Source organism: Protomyctophum bolini (genome assembly GCF_963924005.1).
Source record: "Protomyctophum bolini genome assembly, chromosome: 2".
In the NCBI taxonomy this organism is placed as follows: Eukaryota; Metazoa; Chordata; class Actinopteri; order Myctophiformes; family Myctophidae; genus Protomyctophum; species Protomyctophum bolini.
Window position 1 is genome coordinate 28361383 of NC_137863.1, and position 17143 is coordinate 28378525.

The 17143-nt window shown below is 39.9% G+C and overlaps 2 protein-coding genes across 2 annotated transcripts in view; both read right to left on the minus strand.

Annotated features, from left to right (window-relative positions):
• Positions 1-140: 140 nt before the first annotated feature.
• Positions 141-3354, minus strand: h1m (linker histone H1M). Its single transcript, XM_080793841.1, has 5 exons — positions 3167-3354; positions 1708-1964; positions 1140-1239; positions 988-1034; positions 141-908 (listed from the first exon to the last, which is right to left on the minus strand). Exons 1-5 carry the CDS (start codon positions 3264-3266, stop codon positions 423-425), a joined length of 990 nt encoding a protein of 329 aa, XP_080649967.1. The 5' UTR covers positions 3267-3354; the 3' UTR covers positions 141-422.
• A 3943-nt stretch (positions 3355-7297) lies between these two features.
• cacna2d3 (calcium channel, voltage dependent, alpha2/delta subunit 3) overlaps positions 7298-17143 on the minus strand; it is a gene marked incomplete at its 5' end in the record, with an annotated part of 39977 nt that continues 30131 nt past the window's right edge. Inside the window, 21 exons of the mRNA XM_080775336.1 lie at positions 7298-8133; positions 8359-8485; positions 8868-8978; positions 9103-9220; positions 10884-10939; positions 11029-11069; positions 11417-11492; positions 11657-11727; positions 11963-12025; positions 12142-12186; positions 12295-12356; positions 12440-12514; positions 13124-13245; positions 13996-14091; positions 14610-14703; positions 15081-15178; positions 15300-15345; positions 15495-15562; positions 15998-16059; positions 16184-16255; positions 16604-16687. Coding sequence (XP_080631462.1) covers positions 8038-8133; positions 8359-8485; positions 8868-8978; positions 9103-9220; positions 10884-10939; positions 11029-11069; positions 11417-11492; positions 11657-11727; positions 11963-12025; positions 12142-12186; positions 12295-12356; positions 12440-12514; positions 13124-13245; positions 13996-14091; positions 14610-14703; positions 15081-15178; positions 15300-15345; positions 15495-15562; positions 15998-16059; positions 16184-16255; positions 16604-16687 — 1683 coding nt within the window. The 3' untranslated portion in view covers positions 7298-8037. The remainder of the gene's footprint in view (positions 8134-8358; positions 8486-8867; positions 8979-9102; positions 9221-10883; positions 10940-11028; positions 11070-11416; positions 11493-11656; positions 11728-11962; positions 12026-12141; positions 12187-12294; positions 12357-12439; positions 12515-13123; positions 13246-13995; positions 14092-14609; positions 14704-15080; positions 15179-15299; positions 15346-15494; positions 15563-15997; positions 16060-16183; positions 16256-16603; positions 16688-17143) is intronic.

A 17143-nucleotide genomic window follows, 5' to 3' on the forward strand; every position in this document is an offset into this window, starting at 1 on the left:
GACGCCACCATATCAGGATGTCAACCCTTTTTTTGGGGGAGGGGGGGGCTTTTTCTGCCTTTGATAGAACGATAGACTGACAGGAAATGGGGAGAGAGGGCCTTTGCCCAGCGGCAAAGGCTGTTGGGATCAGAAGTCAAACCAGTGTCACGCCGTCAGCAGCCTAGGTGCCCAGACGGTTGAGCTAACCGCCCGGGCCAGGATGTCAACTCTTTATGAGAGCGTGTAGGCAATGGCATCTTACAAGACTCAAGTTTGAAAGAGGCACACGAGCAATGACAATTTTTAAATCCCACTCCCTGAATATGTTTGGCTATAGAGAATAGACATGAGCGTTAATGTTAATGATAAACTTTTATTTTAAATAGACAAAGATACTGTGCAGTAGCTACAAAATGGCAGTACAAAAACACAATACGCCATTACTCTGCCTTCTTTCCTCGTTTCCGTGTAGCAGCCTTTGGGGCAGAATCTTCCTCCTCTTCGTCCTCTTTGGTAGCCTTTGTTCTCTTTGATGCTTTAACAGGTTTGACTTCACCTTCAGTTACCTTCTGAGTCTTTGGTGCCGCTTTAGCTTTGGTAGTCTGCACTTTTGGTGCAGCTTTTTCTTTTGGTGCAGCTTTTTCTTTTGGTGCAGCTTTTTCTTTTGGTGCAGCTTTTGCTTTAGGTGCAGCTTTTGCTTTAGGTGCAGCTTTTGCCGTCTCTTTTGGTTGGTCATCATGGTCAGAGTCTTCATCTTCTCCCACAGTCTTGGAAGCCTTCTTAGCCTTGGGCTTTGGGGCAGCTTTGGTAGTCTGTTTTGGTTTGTCATGGTCTCCATCTTCTTCCACAGCCTTGGCAGCCTTTTTATCCTTGGGCTTTTTGTTGGCCAGTTTTGAGGCAGCAGAAGTTGCACCTTCTCCAGAGTCCTGAGACAAAAATGACCATTAGTTTTTTGCTTTCCCCATTAACCCACAAAATTAAATATTTACACCTCAATAATGTCACCTCTGAAGTAGTGTCAGGCGTTTTCTTGGTCTTTTTCTTCTTGGCACCTTTATAAAGATAAAGGCATTGGTTAGAATAGAAACACCCACAAAAGCAAATGAAACAATCCCACACAGTCGGATTCATGTTTCAAAAATAAGCCTAAAGTTTACCGGTTTCATCATCTACCACTTTAGGCTTTTTGTTTTTAGCCTTGGGCAGATCGCTATTCTCCTTTTTTGTCCCCGGCTCCTTCCTTATTTTCTGTGAAAGCTGTAAAGTATGATAGTGAAGTCCATGTTAATGGGGGATTCTTTTATAGCACCCATTTTCAACCTCATCTTCATATAATTGGTCCTCACTAATGCTCATGACCAGATACAATTTCTGTGTACCATTTGCTTGGTGCTAAGAAGTGGGTTATGGCCAGTTCAGAAACCTCCATACCAATGACATCGATGGGGATGCCAAGCCAAACCTCTCCCTTACTCGAAATAATCACACTAAAAAGCCATGTTTTTCTTGCATCAAAATGACAAAAAATGCCTACCGATGACAGTCACTGGTAGAAGTTTCTGAACAGTCAACAATCCAACTACCGTATGAGATAGAAGAGCAACCGCAAGTAGACAGAAATATGAACATACACATTTTATGAAGACAAGGTTGAAAGTGGATGAAGTGCCACTTTAAGGAGCAATCACGTCATGGGAAATGTGCAAAATATAGGCTAGTCATTACCCGAAATTTTCCACGTATACCAATGACTGCTGCGTATTTGGGAGGCCTCACGTACGTCCCATTCTCTATCCCTTTAGTCAGGGCTCTGTGGATATGGTACTTCAATCTGACCATATCCACAGAGGGATAGGTCCGTTTGATGTAACTCGATATAGCAATCGAGGAGACACCATTTCTTGAGTCAAGTTCTTTGAGCGCTTCCTTTATCATAACCATAGTGGACGGACGAGCAGCAACTTTGCGTGATGATACAGCACCTGCCAAGAGAAAATGCAAGTTGCTTCTGGCCAGTGTTACAATAGACCAGGTCTATCAAAACAAGCCAAAAAGAACACGTCCAAACACCTTGTAGATCTGCCAAAAAGTGCATTTTGGAAACATTTCAACACAAATCTGGTACAGCGGGGGTCCATCCAGTAAATGTCATAGGCTATTTATTCATTTGGGTGTCCTTCATATGAAAATGTTTGAGAACCACTGGTTTTAAACAATACATTTGGAAGCAAGCCCATATAAGCAACTACAATTTAAAAGCCATCAAATCTTACAAGCAGCTTTACAGATAAACAAGTCCAAATTAGTTTACAAAACACACCTTGTAGATCTGCCAAAAAGTGCTTTTTGGAAACATTTGAACTAAAAATCTGGTCCATCTATGCATACGTTATTCATTTTAGTCTAGTTGCCAGCCCATAGAGCCCCATTGTGAACCTGGACAAAGTTTTATGTTAGAAATGTTGAGTATGGGTCATGTTGAGCATGCATGTTGAGCAATGAGAAATGTTGAGCATGTATAAACTAAACTGGGATGCTAGCTTGCATATGTTGAGCAATTTTCATAATATGTGACCATACCATTAACCTATACAAGGCAAAAAATTCCAAATGTCATCATGCTTTATGTAGCATGTGACATGTCAAACTAGGGGGTTTTCATGATGCTCAATCCATTCCAAGCATTGCAAAATGAGTGTATTTTGTGCAGAACTATGCTTGGAATGGATTCAGCATAATGAAAACACCTTTTGGAATGTTTTGCCTTGTTAATGGTATGGTCAATGCCAATTATGAAAATTGCATATACAACATGCAAGCAGCCGGCAGTTTCTACATGCTGGCTACTAGACTATTTGGGGGTCCTTCACATGAAAATGTTTGAGAACCACTGGTTTTAAACAATACATTTTGAAGCAAGCTAGCCCATATAAGCAACTACAATTTAAGAGCCTCCAACTTCTACAACCAGCTTTCCATAAAAACAAGCCCAAATTGGCTTACAATAGTGGCAACACAGTTTCTGGCGTCTGGCATTTACAATGTTTGGTCACGGCCGGTTTTGAATTTGAAAGATTAAGATTTGTGTTGTGGGCAGCAACATTTGGAGTCTAGAAGAGGGAGCAATCAATTAGGCTTATCTCATCACATAAATACGATAAGATACTTATTATGGATAAAACACCTGTTTCGCCGTCTTTCGATGAAGTCACTTCATCTTCCTCGTCACCAGAGATGTCAGGGGACGGTGTCGGTGAAACATCCAGGGCACCTTTCCGAGGCATTGTTTGACCAGATAACACAAATTACTTGAGTTAAAATGATTAAAAGGACGCTACGGGTAGCCTACCAAGTTATCAGTTGCTTATACTAACTTCCCGCAGTCTGATATGTCATTTTATGCACAGCTAGTCCTAATTTAATTGGTTCCCCCAGGTGCAACCAATTATTCAATTTAGACAACTTTGCAACGTTCAGAGCCCAACGTCATTACATGGCTCTGGTAGAAGGTACGTATTACGTAACGTATCCATCACGTTTTCAATAAGATGTTGTGTTTTGAGAGTAGACTATGCTCATGCTGCAGGTCTATGCAGATAGTCATAGACCAAAGTTATTTAAAAGTTGTGGAAAATAGGCCCTAAACAGTATAATGGAAGAAGTATTTAAAAATGACTCCAGTAAAAGTGTCAATAACACTTAAAGTAGGCATGTATGCAGATTGAAAATTGCATATGTATATAGGGCTGAAAGTGGTTATAGGCCAATTGTATATTATCAAAATCTACAAAGTAAACTATAAGTTATATAGTTACTTACTTAGTGTAGATTTTTATTATATTACACTGTCTGTGGTTGGTGTTGACACACTCCATATATGACTAATTCATTCCATATGTTGATCTGACACCCGCCCCCCCCCCCCCCCCCCCCCCATGCCAAAGCTCCAGCACTCGCCCAGCAGTCTGCCATCACCCAGGCGGATGCATGCACGCAAGCTTCTTGCCCTCAGGGTGTCTTACTGGTATATTAAATATGTGAAGTTGTGACTCACAATGACTCAACCTTTAACAAATGCCAAAACATTAAAAAGGATTTGTTCCATCTTGGATACCCTTGCTGTCTCTTCTATATCTCAAGCTGTCCAATGACAATGCTGGAGTCCACAATGTGATCAGTTCTACACCTGGGAATGTTCATTTCACTGGTTTGTTTAAGTTACTTGATCCATTTACTTGAAAGTGCATGGTGCATGAAACAAATTGAGTGGCAAAGTGAGTATTGTAAGTTAGCTATAAATCATTTTCTATTTGGTGTAGTTTATTATTTTGCATTTTCCAACACGACACACCACACAATGAACAATATGATTACAGAGTATAGCAACCACTGTTCTTATGTAGTGCTGTTACTGAATGTTATGTAGACCAGGGATACTCAAATAGATTTACCTGTGGGCCACATTACAAAAATGGCAAGGGGCCAGGGGCCAGTAGATAAAATTACGACATTAATGATACTTGATAACTTCTCTCTTTCAATTGCTTTATTTTCGCAAAATGTATCAAAGTACAATGTGCATGCACACAATATGTAAATAAATAAATGTGTTACATTTTCTTGCATAAACACAAAGAGCTGTTTCCATAACTGCACAAATTATTGCACATAACATGAGTAGCTGTTATAATAACATAACATGAGTAGCTCTTTGCCTGCCTGCCTGCCTGCCTGTCTGTCTGTCTGTCTGTCTGTCTGTCTGTCCATGAGTAGTTATTTGTCTGTCTGTCAATGAGTAGCTGTCTTACTGTCTGCCTGTCTATGAGTAGCTGTCTGCCTGCCTGTCTATGAGTAGCTGTCTGTCTGCCTGCCTGCCTGTCCAATTGTCCATGAGTAGCTGTCTGTCTGCCTGTCTGAGTAGCTGTCTGCCTGCCTGCCTAATTGTCCATGAGTAGCTGTCTGTCTGCCTGTCTATGAGTAGCTGTCTGCCTGCCTGCCTAATTGTCCATGAGTAGCTGTCTGTCTGCCTGTCTGAGTAGCTGTCTGCCTGCCTGCCTAATTGTCCATGAGTAGCTGTCTGTCTGCCTGTCTATGAGTAGCTGTCTACCTGCCTGCCTAATTGTCCATGAGTAGCTGTCTGTCTGCCTGTCTATGAGTAGCTGTCTACCTGCCTGCCCAATTGTCTATGAGTAGCTGTCTGTCTGTCTATGAGTAGCTGTCTGCCTTCCTGCCTGTCCAATTGTCTATGAGTAGCTGTCTGTCTGTCTATGAGTAGCTGTCTGCCTTCCTGCCTGTCCAATTGTCCATGAGTAGCTGTCTGCCTGCCTGTCCAATTATCCATGAGTAGCTGTCTGTCTGCCTGTCTATGAGTAGCTGTCTGACTGCCTGCCTGTCCAATTCTCCATGAGTAGCTGTCTGTCTGTCTGCCTGTCTATGAGTAGCTGTCTGCCTGCCTGCCAGCCAGCAAGTTGGTTAACAGAAAATAAATTGTTATGGCTGAGTAAAATAAAATACAATAAACACAATTTGCCTGAAAATAGATTACCCAGCTATGACCTTTTTCATGAAAAAAAATGAGTAGTGATATGGCTGACTGAGTAAAATAAAACAATCTACCTGAAAATAGATAGCTATAAGTGAAGAGCAATTTCCGCAATTTCCGCAATTACCATTTCCGCAATTTCCGCAATTTCCATTTCCGCAATTTCCGCAATTTCCATTCCCGCAATTTCCTCAATTTCCATTTCCGCAATTTCCGCAATTTCCTCAATTTCCACCATTTCCGCAATTTCCGCAATTTCCGCAATTACAATTTCCGCAATTTCCGCAATTTCCATTTCCGCAATTTCCGCAATTTCCATTTCCATTTCCAACTATTAATGGCAGCTGGGTTTCATCATTCAAATAAAATAGAATTCTGTCCGTTTAGCTATAAAATTATGTCAGGGAATAGGGATACACAGTATATGTCTTTCATTTGCATTGCATCTCCCCCCCCCCCCCAAGCTTTTATTTTCGTTCGAGTAATAGTACAACTCTAATAGTATTACTTATAATAATGTAATTAAAGATAACTTCATTCAGATTTATTTATTTTTATTTCATTTTCCAGATTTTCTTTTCTTCTTTTTTTTAGATTTTCATTGGTGGGCCAGTCATAATGGTCCCGCGGGCCTGATGTGGCCCGCGGGCCTGAGGTTGAGTATCACTGATGTAGACCCTTTGTCTGAATGTTATGTAGGGTTGGGTTGTCTTGTCTGTAGTTCACTATTGACTGACCAACTTCAAAGTTGGCCTGCACGTCGCCGACAATCGGATAGGCGGTTATTTACACAACCCACCTTCCTTTTATCAGTTTAATGTGCACATTGTCACACACAGAAGAACTACCATAATATAATCTTAATGCTTGCATCTCTCTTGCTTGTCAGGTATACCGTGGGGGTTGATCAACAGGAGTCTCAACATGAGGATGTAAGTACAGTACAACATGAGGCATGGCATTCAGAGTGTCTGCTTTCTGTTCCATTTATATTAAACAGCGACAATCTCTGTCCTTTTCTAGTCTGATGTACACCAAATGTACTCATCCATGGTGCATGTAGGTCGTTCAGAAACAACATGGAATACAGCCACATTGAAATCACAGCGTTGTTTCTCTTGCATAGGTAGATCCTTTTCACTTAATGCTTTACTTACTAGTTCATTAATAAATACAAAAAATGATGACAGTAATGATAAACTACTTTATTTATATAGTATTTTCAAAACACAATTACAAAATGCTTTACATGAACAAGAAATTGATAACAAAGACCAAAACACATGGCCGTAACCACAAGAATGCTAAAGGAAAAGTTACTAGTTATGAACAATCAGTTTTAAAACAACCATAACCTTTTAAATTTTAAGGTGAATTATTGTGGTTCTGATGCAAAATTCTCTTTCTTATTTATGTTCTGTCTTAGCCCACTACTGACACTCCTGTAAAACATATTTCCTTTAACATTTCTCATATGTTTCACTCATGTACATTTTACATTCATGTGTATTTTTCAGTTTATATCTTGTGGTATCAGTGGCTCATTAGCATTTCATTTTCATTGTAGCATAAAGTATGATTTCCTGCCGTGTTTATCATTGTGGTAATTGCTACTGCCCCCCCCCCCCCCCCCCCCCCACACACACACACACACACACACACACACATGCACGCGCGCACACAAGCACACACACATAAACATTGTAAATAAGGAATCTGGGATGGAAAATATGTCTTTGTTTTTATTCAGCCGCTTTTGCCAAAGTAGTGTTTATGAGTAGGCCTATATGGGTCAATGTGACAAATTATGCCTAGTTTTATAGTTAATATAACATTGTTTAAACATATTCTTTGTTTTCAACATGCATCCAATGCCGCATGAAAAGAAGCTGGCAGAATAAAATAAATCCAACAATATATTTTTTTATATATTTCATATGATCCATAATGAAGTTAGAAGAAAGAAAATCTAAATGAAGCTACAATGTTTGAAAAAAATTAGAAGATCACAGCATTAATGTGTCATATTACGGCAGCAGGTTTCTGCTAACATACACTGCCAACCAAAAGTGCAGCGCAAATTACATTTTATCTTTTTAATTTTGTTTGTATCATATTTCTTTCACTCACAGTGAAAGAAAATGCCCAAACTTGATGACAGCAATCCACATTATAACCTATTTTTATACTTTGACAAAATATATATATTTTCATACCTTTCATACATTGAGGAAAGAAACTGTAAATTGTCATTGCTGCGATCTGCAGTGTGCTGCCTTCAAGTCACTGAGCAGATCGAGTAGGCTTACTCTTGTCTGTCTCTTGATAGTGTACACAGTATGTAGCACCACATCTGTGTTTTCCTTATGCATTAATGCACATTTAATTGACATGGGGAAATAATTCTTGATGCAGTACTAACAGTAAATTCAGCTCTGACTGGCCTTGATCTATGCGTTACAAGCTGTGTCTGTTGCTCTGTTGGTTGTGGTTGATCTATTCTATGATGGTGGTCACCTGCTGATGAGAAACGCTAGCAGCGGGGAGCACAGTGCTGCTGTGAGTGTAGAGGAGAGGCCTGTTGCTGACCCACATTCCATGGCATTCTCCTGCAGAAGAGAAGATTAACTCTGCTTTAAATACAGAATTGTAAAGCAGTGCAAAGATTTATCTCGTGTCATGCTACAGTAAAAAGTACTATATTTAAAACCATTTTCCTCTTATATTGGATAATAAAGTAGTAAATGGTAAATATTCCTCCAGTCATTTGGAATTCATTACATTTTATAATTAATTAATATTATCTCGCAACAAATGCATGAGCATAAACTCACCTCAGCGTGAAAAGGATGACATGATTCTGGTTTCTTCCTGTCTTTCTGAAACTTCAGTCTGTCACATTTTTGTGACTCATTGTGTTCAAAGGGGTTAAGGGTGAAGAATACAACATAGAGAACATAGCTACATTCAATCATAGCTATACTATTATAGCTACAACATGTTGACAAGACAGATTTGGCATGATGTAAAGTTGTAAACCTAACAAACTCAAACAAGCAAGCCACAAGCCACCTACTCTCACATTGAATTATAAGCATTTTCTTTGTGTGAAATGTATTGTGTCTTATATTATGATTTAACAAACCCATTAAAACCGGGAAAGCATCTGTGTAATATTAGACAGATCATTTTTAATTAGCCCACTTTTTTTTAATGAAAAAGTTTGAGAACTACTAATTTATAAGGCATTGTAGAATCGGACTCAGATCTTAATGGGTTAAATTAAACTGAACAAGTGTGTAAACAAAGTCTATCACCTCAGTTTGATGTAGAAAGGATATACATTACTTCAATGGGATCCATGCTAACTGCAGGCGCAGAGCTGCAGTCACACTTATTATCCACAACCACCATGAAGAGGTTACTGCTGGGAATCTGCTGAATGACAAAAGACCTGCAGCAGAGGGATGGAGAGATGCCAATGAGATTGATAGACACCATACAACCCACCACTGTAGAGTTCAACAACATATTGTAACAACATGTATTTGTAATTTCTGAAATAGGCTATACTGTACCTGACACAACCCTCGCAGTCAATGTTCCCTGTTGTCTCTTTGATGGTGCGCTCAGAGACAAAGGCAGGATACACCGTATCACATGGGACCATCCTGGTTTTACCATGAGGCCTTTGAGCTGAATACAGAAAACACAGTTTCCAACATGTTTAAAGATGGAGTGCCACAATTTTTGTAATTTCCAGTTTTTCATGTGTCTATGAGGTGAGACCATTAGACACACTGGAGTCGTTTTATGTGCAATAATATATTCCCTTTGTATTTAGGGTTTCTTCCTGGATTCTTCCTCCTTATATAACAATAAGACCATGTTGATCATGGTTGATCATGATCATGTTTTAGTTTGGAAAAAAATCATGGCACTCCATGTCTCCATCTTTAACAAACCCCATATCGTCTCTGTCGGGTAGAAACCTCATATGTCCAAAACTGTTCCTTTTTTTGTTTGTTTTAGATATTTATTAGGCCTTCTTCTGCCTTTATTGATATGATTGATTCTTTATTGCAGACTCAGGGGAATCCATATCACAGTACAACACAATAGATAAAAAGAATAATACTATAGAAAGAAATATACAATAAAAAGAGTTCCACCATATTCAGTTTCGAACATACAGACAAGTTCGCCAATGGTTCCACAGTCTGGAGGAGAACCTGACAGAACTACGTACCATGTTAGTGATGACATTAATGATGTCATTTACTGACTCAGATACCCTACACATGAATTTATACATCAGATTGCGTAGCACAGCAGAGCAGGTGGGAACCCCAACACTGACAAACATTTGACTTGCACTGGAGCTTCTTGGAGCTCTCAGAAGCAGCCTCATACAGTCATTGTATGCCACTGTCAATCGTCTGATACTGGCCTGCTTGTAGCGGCACCACAGGTGGGCGGTGTACAGGGGTGTACAAAAGGATTTAAAGAGTGAGATCTTCACTGGTACTGAGCACATGCTAAATTTTCTACACAGCATGTTTCCTTGCGCATACAACATCCGACGCTGTCTAAATATATCCTTGTCATCAGAGAGGTCATTCGAGATGATGTGTCCCAAATATTTAATCTCACTGCAGACACTAAGGATAGAGCCAGAGAGATAAAAATCAGGAAAGGTTAAATGTCTGTCTTCCCTGCTACGGACAATCATAATCTTGCTCTTTTTTGCATTATATTTAATGTCAAAGTCAGCCCCGTACTGTGAGCATGCACTCAGCAGCTGTTGAAGGCCAGCACTATAAGGACTAAAGATGACCAAATCATCTGCGTACATCAGGTGATTAACTAGCAGGTTTCCAACCCTACACCCTGTACCACAAGCATTTAATTCTGTAGATAAATCATCCATGTAGACATTAAAAAGAAAGGGCGATAAAATCCCACCCTGCCTGACGCCATTGTTTACCCCAAAAGGAGCAGAGGTTGACCTCCCCCATTTTACACTCATCGTCTGGTGAGCATACCAGAACACTAGGATTCTGACTAGGAAGTTAGGGACCCCTCTTTGCGATAATTTATAAAAAAGTTTCTCATGATTGATGCGATCAAAGGCTCTCGAAGCATCAATAAAACACATAAACATGGTAGAATTGTGTCCATTATATTTATCTAAAATTTCTTTGAGCGCAAAAATACACATGTCTGTGCCATGCTTGCACAGACATGTGCGACAACAACGACATAGTAATTATTTTCGACCATTTTACACTGACACACACACACAATACTAGATGACACATTTCATGCAAACACAGTCCTATTGCGATGTTCACTTTACCTTTCACATTCAGATCAACATTCCACCAGCTGTAGAGATTGAACTCCAGCAGAAAACTGTAAACAGACAAATTAGATTCATAGCAGTTACAGTAGGTATCCATGCAAAATAAATAGTTATTATTGGATGATGGTGTAGTTCTTACATAATGAGCTCAGTCAAAAACCATCTCACAACTGAGAAGGGCTGAAAGACAGGACAGAGACAGCTTGAGGATCTTTGTTTATTATAATGTAATTTTTGAGACTGCAGTACTAACTCCCTGTAACTTGCAAACACAAACACTTTTGACCACAAGCCCATAGTCCATCAAGCCTGTGTGGTTTCTTACCAGTAAAACTAAGGGCTTACAGTTTCAAATTTACCAAATAGGAAATGGGGGACCAGAGAGAAACATGAACTGAAACATTCACAGCAAAGAGTCCAAGTTAATTTAATTTATTCCCATTGTCTCCTTTCAATTTGTCAAATAGCAGATTTACAAGCGAAGACAATTTTTCTCACGGTATGATGCTTAATTTGCTTATACTTACATTTGATAAAGTGCGTGAGCTGTCACTGCTCCCAGCATACTCTTTACAGAGGGCCTGGTAATCATACAGAGTGATCCTGCATGTACAGTAGGAACACAGGCATTTGTAATGTGCTGGAAAACAGGCATTCAAAATGTGTAATGTGCTGTAGACATGAGGTCCTTTACTGAATGCCAGGGCCAAGTTTACAGCTGCTACTACTACTAGGAAAGGACTGTGGGTGTTTTTTGGGGGCCTGACCTTTTGAAGGACCCCATTTGGAGTAATTTGCTCATGACAGCACGTTCCACCTCTCCAAAGAAGAGCCCTGTCTAAGAGAGAAGTTATGTCAACTCAAAACACATAGAAAAGGACACATACGTACAGTACACACGCAAACACACACACACACGCATGCGTGTGCACGAACGCACGCACACACACACACACACACACACACACACACACACACACACACACACACACACACACACACACACACACACACACACACACACACACACACACACACACACACACACACACACACACAGGCACAACCAATACCTGAGCGTGGTCTTCTGTGACTAGAATGAATCCATTGTTATCTATGAGGTAGCAGTTGATGTCCTGTCAGGTGGTGAAAACATACATTAGGTCTGGATTTCAAGGTGACAAAACATTACAGTAACAGGTGAGAGAGAGAGAGAGAGAGAGAGAGAGAGAGAGAGAGAGGGGGTGCTTACCTCATTATCACAGCTAATACTACATTTCCCATCCAGAGCTGCACACTAATCAGAAATCAGTGAACAGTTAATTTAGTGTTAAGTATAGTAAAGTAAATGAAAATCTGTGTTGTTGTTTTGGCTAAACAGTGTCACACCAGTCTGTAAAGTTACCTGTCTGCAGGCAGTCCAGAATTTCCTTTGAAAGAACTCCAGCTTCATCTGGATGCCTACAGCTAACATAAGACACAGAAATCGTACATAATCCACCGCAATGAAAATATAACTAATAAATGAATGCTTATTTTGAGACCCTTACCAGCAACAATTGGAGACTTTCTGTCATCTAGGAGCTGAATAGCAGTGCTGGCCAAAACCACAGTCTTGTTTTCAGCTGTCAGGGAATAGAAAAGCATGATCAGATAATCTTTTGTGCCCATTCCAATAATACTAATTGGTTAATAATATTTAGTTGCTCACTAGATGGCGCCACTGGCCCATCTAACTGTGAAACAGAAATGGTGTTTAAACTGATAAAAAAATACTCATTGATGTTCCTAAATTAAACAAAGCTTAATAAGGAATACAATACATGGGAAATGCATTACCATATCCTAAACACACACACACACACACACACACGCCCTGTGCGAGCGTGTGTGTGTGTGTGTGTGCGTGTGCCAATGGCCTAGTTAAGGTGCATACCACATAGGTTCTAATGTAAGCCTGGCAGCGAGTCACAGGTTCAATTCCCCCAAAAACACACACATATAGAGGGAAAGTTACAGTGGCTAAAGTATGGAATGATAACCAGAACAAATCAACAAAATCACATAATTCTGTTTCATGATGGAACATAGACTACTGATTTTATTGCGTGTTCAGAGAATTACACTTAAACGTTTAACTTTGCCCTGCACAGTAAAATCCTTTGTCAATTTATCAATTGGGAAAATGGGGAAATGTAACCAACTGGAACCAAAGGGAACTGAACTCTGCATACCTTGTCCGAAAGGAATTGAGTAGACGAACGTCCCAGGGACCTGTTCTGCTGCTCGCTTATACCACAGAGGGAAGTGGTCACCATTGAAGACCCCTTCTGTGTCCTTCGCTGTCAGGAAGTCTCTGAGAACACATAATGGACAGATTTGTTTTACTTCATTACAAAGGTGTCTGTTTCTGTTAAATTTGAGTTATGTTCAGTGGTGCACAAAGTACTCAACCCCATTATGTGAAAGTAGATCAATCTGATCAAATATTACTGTGCAAAGTGAAAGGTATTTTTTATACCGTACAAATGTCAATTTCCTATTGATTTCACTATTTGAAGATTCAGCTCGGAATCCGTGGATCCAATCCTGTTTTCTTCCAATATATAGTTAAACCCAATACAACAGCATGAGGTTTTGTGTTGTTCTACACTACAGTATATTGTCAGATTCAGCTTTGTTTACAATTGTTTACATGCTAAGAGAGTGACGTTGAGAGTTGTTTCAGCATACATACAAAGTCAATGAGGAGCATATTTTGAATTATCGATTTCTAATCAATGGAGCAACTATTTGTGATATCTCACCCGTCTTTGGAGTTACATCATGGCAAGGTACACAAGCCAAACCTCTACCAAAGTGTCCTTATAAGTATGGTACTCGAGTAGGCCTAAATTCACTTTATTATGGTCCACCACTGGTTATGCTTAATTCCAAGTAGTTCAGAGCTTGTAGATCTTTTGTTTACCACTGAGTGATACTGTCTACGACAAAGTCTAAAAGACTAAAACAAGCATTAATGATTAAATCCATCAAGTAATGTGGAACCAAGCAGAGGGAGAAAAAACCAAACAAAAACATTATTAGAAAAATGTGTTTCACTCACTGATTGGAAAGCTGCTCAGGGACAACAAACAAGTTGGTTCTGGACAGGCCGGTGCGTGTACCCAGGTAAGCAATCTCCACTCCTTTGTCTGAGTTTCTGTATGTGTAGTAAAGATCAATGAGTTTGTGGCCAACATCACTGCTTACATTCTGAGTGCTTTCACAGAAGGGGAGGGAAGTCTCACAGAAGGAAAGTTTCACAAAAGGTTCAAATCCTTGGTGTCTTACTGATGCAAATCTATTTACAGTACGTTATTAAAACAAAACAATTTCCACAGTTTAAGATTCCCATTTCTGAACAATCTCCTGCTTTTAATTCAAGTAGGCTACATGAAGTTTAATGTCCTTACAAGAGGACAATGCTTAGGGGTATACATAGCCTATGGTAATCAGAACGCTCGTCCAAATACCTGCTCGCCCCCATTTTTTGTTGAGCGCTCACCCCCAGCGGCGGAATGCTGCCATTTCAATTTATATGGAAGTCACGTATGTGGTTTTCAATCATTTTACAAAACGTCTTTTGGGTTTTGGGAGTGAGCTTTCTTGTATTCTACATTCACTATAATAAAACATAAAACATAAACACACTCTAAGCCCACATGGAGATTTGCTTACTCTGACTTGTTGAGGGCCAGGCTGGTCCAATAGGCCTCCAATGGAGCCGTGACCACAGCATCAAACAAGACTTCCTGGATCAGTTCTCTGTCACCTGCAGCGGATGCAGTAGGACAGGCTTTACTCAATGATCTGACAGCACAATGTAAAATCCAGCATTAAATTAACTGAGAGTGTAAATATGGACCCACAAGGACACGGTTCCACTTCTGCACTCTCTTACGGGCCCCTTTTTAAAAGCAGTGTTAAATCAGGATTTTGCAGTGCATCACACTTCAATACTGGTTTTAGAGTCAGGCCTTCTTCAGCTTCATTCTCATTTGTACTAATAGTAATCACAGTTCCATGATTAGTGCATTCATGTTTCATGTGATGAATAGGGTTTGATTAATTTCACTCCATAGATTATATGGTGTGTCTGAAGCTGTATGTAACCTAATTAGCATAGATATTCAACAAGATGTCACTCACAGTTGAGGTGTGGTTTGCGCCCAGTGAGATAGAGCTTGATGGCTTGGATCTGGGTCAGGGCACGGTGCTCATTATGCTCCAGGATATTGCAGTAAGTCCTGTAGTCCAAGCAGAGCCACACTGTTATATCAAAGGCCACAGTGTCCCTGATGATTACAGGGCAATAACCTATATAACGCATGAATGCCCTTCTCCATAACCCCTGCATTACGCCATTACCATTCATCTGCCAAGGCGACATCTGGTTGTTCCAGATCGTGGAGCCCTGGAAAACACATGGACATCAGCGATGCTTAAGTAATCTTCAGTCTGGGTAGAGTAGACTGATACGTGCCCTTACCAACCAACCGGTACAGATAAGCATCATGCTATGCTTCAGCGTTTTAGTCAAAGGACAAAGTCGTGGTGACATACCTGCTTCAACTGATACATTTCCCCTGAAGAAGTACTTTCCATGGCCTCTGGACAGAGCCACTCCAACACTAGACAAAAAAACAGGACATAAGAATATTTATTTTGAATTAGTCAATATTCAAATTAGCCTATAGGCCTATTAAAAACAAAACAGCAAGTAGGTACCGGGTGAATAGTGATCTCTTCAGTAAAAAGTTGCAAATTCCAAACCACAGGAGAAACACCAACAACTAAATTAAACACTTTATTTCATGGCTTCATTAGAAGAACAATTAAACATAAAACGAATCCAACATGTTTCAGCCTACACCATTTGGCCAGTGCTTTTACCAAAAAAGCTGCTAAAAGCTGCCAAAAAAGCTGCTATTCCTAAAATCATAAAATGTTAAAATGGTTTGCTGAAGTTAACTCGGGACAGGAACTAACAGGCACACAGTCATTGTAACTGGAAACAATGACTATAGAAACACTATCGAGTAAATGTATAACACTTATTTTTGCACCTGAATGGAGTTCCCTTGATGTCTGTGAAAAAATAGTCGTTGTGCATCTTTAGGAGACGTTTCTGCAAGAACATCAGAACAAGGGAGATTAGATTAGATTAGTGGAATGCAGTCCAGGGTGAACAGAAAGACTGGCTCTCGTCTGATAAGAAAATACTGTATACGGTATCTTAACTCCGGTCTCACCCCTTTATCCACTGTCCTCTTTGCCTCCATGGAGAAAGTCCCTGTCCTTCTATTCACCATTGCATTGCGCAGCTGAGAGACAAGACACACACGCACGTGCGTGCAGACACACGTTGTTATACATAGTAAAGGGTCAATTTACAAAAAAAATCTGTTACAGTAAATCAACACTCCATATTTCGCTGTGTACCACGTCGAGTTGCTAGAAGGTCGAACTCCACTTAATTGCATTACATTTTGATTGCAGAAGGACTTAAACCTGCTACGCTGTTACAGTATGAATTCACAACCATGTATCAGTTATAACTGTATTATGCAATATTATTGGTATATGTGTACGTGTACGTATTAGCTTTTTTCAATTGTGAATGTTATATTATTATTATTTCTGGGAGAAGGCATTGGATTGTAGAAACATACAAAGTCATCCCTGTCTTCCCACTCCACTTCAGAAAGATCCACACTGCTGTATAGGGGTTTTCTCCTCTTCCGTCCAACTTGGTACTGCACAGAGGCACACAAGGCAGTGAAGGCACCCATGTTAATAATGAGACTTATCTGACAACACATCACAAGTTTAACCACTTAAACCCTCTATTCTTAGAGAAACGGACTTGAGTTATAACTGTACTCTGACCGCTTTTTTCCATCAACACCAAATCTACAAGCTTGTAGAGTTTTTGGGGCGAATGTTCCCCCCAGAATAGGCATGCTGGGGTTCAAGTGGTTAAATTACCCCCCCCTAATAAATGTTTAACGCTAATGTGATTTATGTTACCTGGTCATATCGTGTAGGATTTTGATCAGGCCTAATTCGGTGTCGTAACTGTGTGTTTCTTATTAATAATTTCACTAAAATATTTATAATACAAGGCAAATGCTTATGAAATAAATTGGCATCATATATTTAAAGGTAGGTAGTGAAAACATTTTTTAAATGTTCGGATAGTAGTCATTGCT